The following is a 2,439-nucleotide window of genomic DNA, read 5'->3' on the forward strand; positions in this document are numbered from 1 at the left end:
GGACACACGATGGCTTCCCTAAAACAACATATGGGGGCTGGACTTAGCAAATACATTGGTACGCATGAGCAGGAGCTCAGAGCAATTTATGAAGGCCTGAACGCGCTGGCTGAAACGCCATCCACGGCAAACATGGTGACGCAAGCCACACAAACGGATCTGTCGATAACTGAAGATAGCATGGAACATATTCTTTCTAAGGATTTAGAAGATGGGGAGCTGTTAGAAGGTGGCCCGATTCCTTGAGGATTAAGCTAAATTTGGTAACAGAACTCCCTCCTGACAGGGAAATTACATGCAGTCTAAAAGACTTAAAGAAGATGGGAGAATAAGAACAAGGCCCCAACTTAGTCGCAGGAGACATTATAAAAGATGAAGTTTCAGTCATCGGAGACAGCACTACAGTAAAAAAGAGAAGTAAATATAAGATATGCTACAGCTCTGGCGTATCTGAGAGGAAAACCCTTGCTACATTGTTAAGAGCGGTCAGGAGGGTTATATCTCAGGTGCCAGATGCTGCGTATATTTTGCCGGCAGGGAATATTGGAAATTACATGAAGATCCTGTCCTATTTGTTAAGGAATAAGGAAACGCCAGTATACATATTGACGCTTCAAGGAGATTCAAGTGTAAGGTATGTGGGAGTGAATCATATACCCATAAAGAAAGCTATACCACCAGCGGATCAAAGTCGTACAGTAATCGTCAAGGCTGAGGGTAAGACGTATGCGAAGCTCCTTAGATCGATGAAGGGTGCGGTGACAAGTGAGGAGGCAAACAACGTAATAGCACTGCGCAAGGGCCGTAACGAAGAGTTACATGTAAGGATCGAGGGTGCAAAAAATTCAGAGGAATTTACCACATTACTTAGGGATAAGGCGGCGGATTTTCACGTTGATCTTAAGAGTAGAGCCACCAGAAGAGCTGTTGTCCACATCAGAGATGTAGAGTTTGAAATATCAGAACAGGAGGTGATGGCTGCAATAGCAAACAGGGTTGGTCCAAACGAAGAGTTTAAGATATCATCAATCAGAAGAGGCTTTGGCGAGACCAGGAACGTCACGGTTATCACCTCCTATAGAGCAGCGTGCAAACTCGTAGAGCAAAGGCTAAGGATAGGCTGGATAAGTTGCCGAGCCTATATACGCGAGGACGAAGACAGGTGCTATCGTTGCTGGGGGACAGGACATAGACATCAGGACTGTAAGGGCCCAGATAGGTTGGAACTCTGTTTCAATTGCGGCGGTCGAGGTCATAAGATTGCTGACTGTCGAGAACCGAAGCAGTGCCTCGACTGCAGAAGCAGAGAACATAGTACTGAAGCTTGGCAATGCAAGAAAGACCAACATGTATAGAACATTATTTGCTAATGTGAACAGGAGTATCCTCGCTCATGATCTAATTGCACGAGTCGTCGTCGAGAGAGAAGTTGATTTCCTTGCAGTTGCCAAGCCAAATAGATACGAGGCAGCCAAGTCATGTTGGATCGCTGATACTCAGGGGGATGTTGCTATTATGGTCATAAATCATAATATTCACTGGAGACTCAGGTTTAGGGGTAGGGGCGTGGTGGCATTGGAGAATGAGACAGTCATGATAGTGGGTGTGTATGTGTCACCCAACATAGAGCTTGCGGAATTTACTCGCTTCTTAGATATCCTACAGGGATTAACTACTAATTCACCGAAGAGATTACTTATGTTGGGTGACTTTAATAGTAAAATGGTGATGGCTGGTAGTAGTTACATGAACAGGAGAGGATAGATCCTGGCGGACCTGCTTGAGACTACTGGCTGTAATTGTATAAACGACGGCACACCTACTTATGTAGCAAGAGGCCACCAGTCGGTGCTGGATTTGACCATCCTGGATAATAGATGAAAAAGTGAACAATATGACTGGATGGTCCTCCTTGACGATATAGCTAGTGATCACCGCGCAACGATACTAGACCTGAGAGATGCGAGAGAGCGAGTGGAGTATCCTCCCCTACCAAGTTTTTCAGCAGAACAAATTGAACTAATAGTCAATAGAACAGCTGATAGACTAAAAGATAGGCAGCAGCAGACCCTGAAGCTTTATCAAGTATAATTAAACAAGAGATCGATAGAGTGGCAAGTAATGCTGCAAGGAGACGTAATGTATATTGGTGGACGACCGAGATCGGGAATATGAGACAAGAGCTCCTGTCCCTTAGGAGAAGAAAACAGAGCCTTCTCAGAAATGGTAGGGAAGATTACCAGGATATAGCAAGAAGGTATATTGAAACTAGAAGGGCCCTTAACAGAGCAATTAAGAAAAGGAAAAGAGAGTGCTGGAATAATCTCTGCAGTGAGCCCGATACTGACCCATGGGGCCAAGCTTATCGTATAGTAACTAAGAAGTTCTGCAGACGATTACTTATTTTGGATTGTTCCCTAGCATGATAGCCGATGATAA

The 2,439-nt window shown here is 44.6% G+C and overlaps 1 protein-coding gene across 1 annotated transcript; it reads left to right on the forward strand.

The window, feature by feature from the left end:
- Positions 1-1,347: 1,347 nt before the first annotated feature.
- LOC142324024 (uncharacterized) lies at positions 1,348-1,764 on the forward strand. The gene has a single exon (XM_075364590.1). The coding sequence runs from the start codon at positions 1,348-1,350 to the stop codon at positions 1,762-1,764; it is 417 nt and encodes a 138-aa protein (XP_075220705.1).
- The last annotated feature ends 675 nt before the right edge of the window (positions 1,765-2,439 follow it).

This window comes from Lycorma delicatula, chromosome 4 (genome assembly GCF_047948215.1).
Source record: "Lycorma delicatula isolate Av1 chromosome 4, ASM4794821v1, whole genome shotgun sequence".
NCBI lineage: Eukaryota > Metazoa > Arthropoda > Insecta > Hemiptera > Fulgoridae > Lycorma > Lycorma delicatula.

What these genes read in the sequence shown, in the direction of transcription:
- LOC142324024 (XM_075364590.1), top strand. Translation starts at nt 1,348, where the DNA reads ATGTATAGAACATTATTTGCTAATGTGAACAGGAGTATCCTCGCTCAT.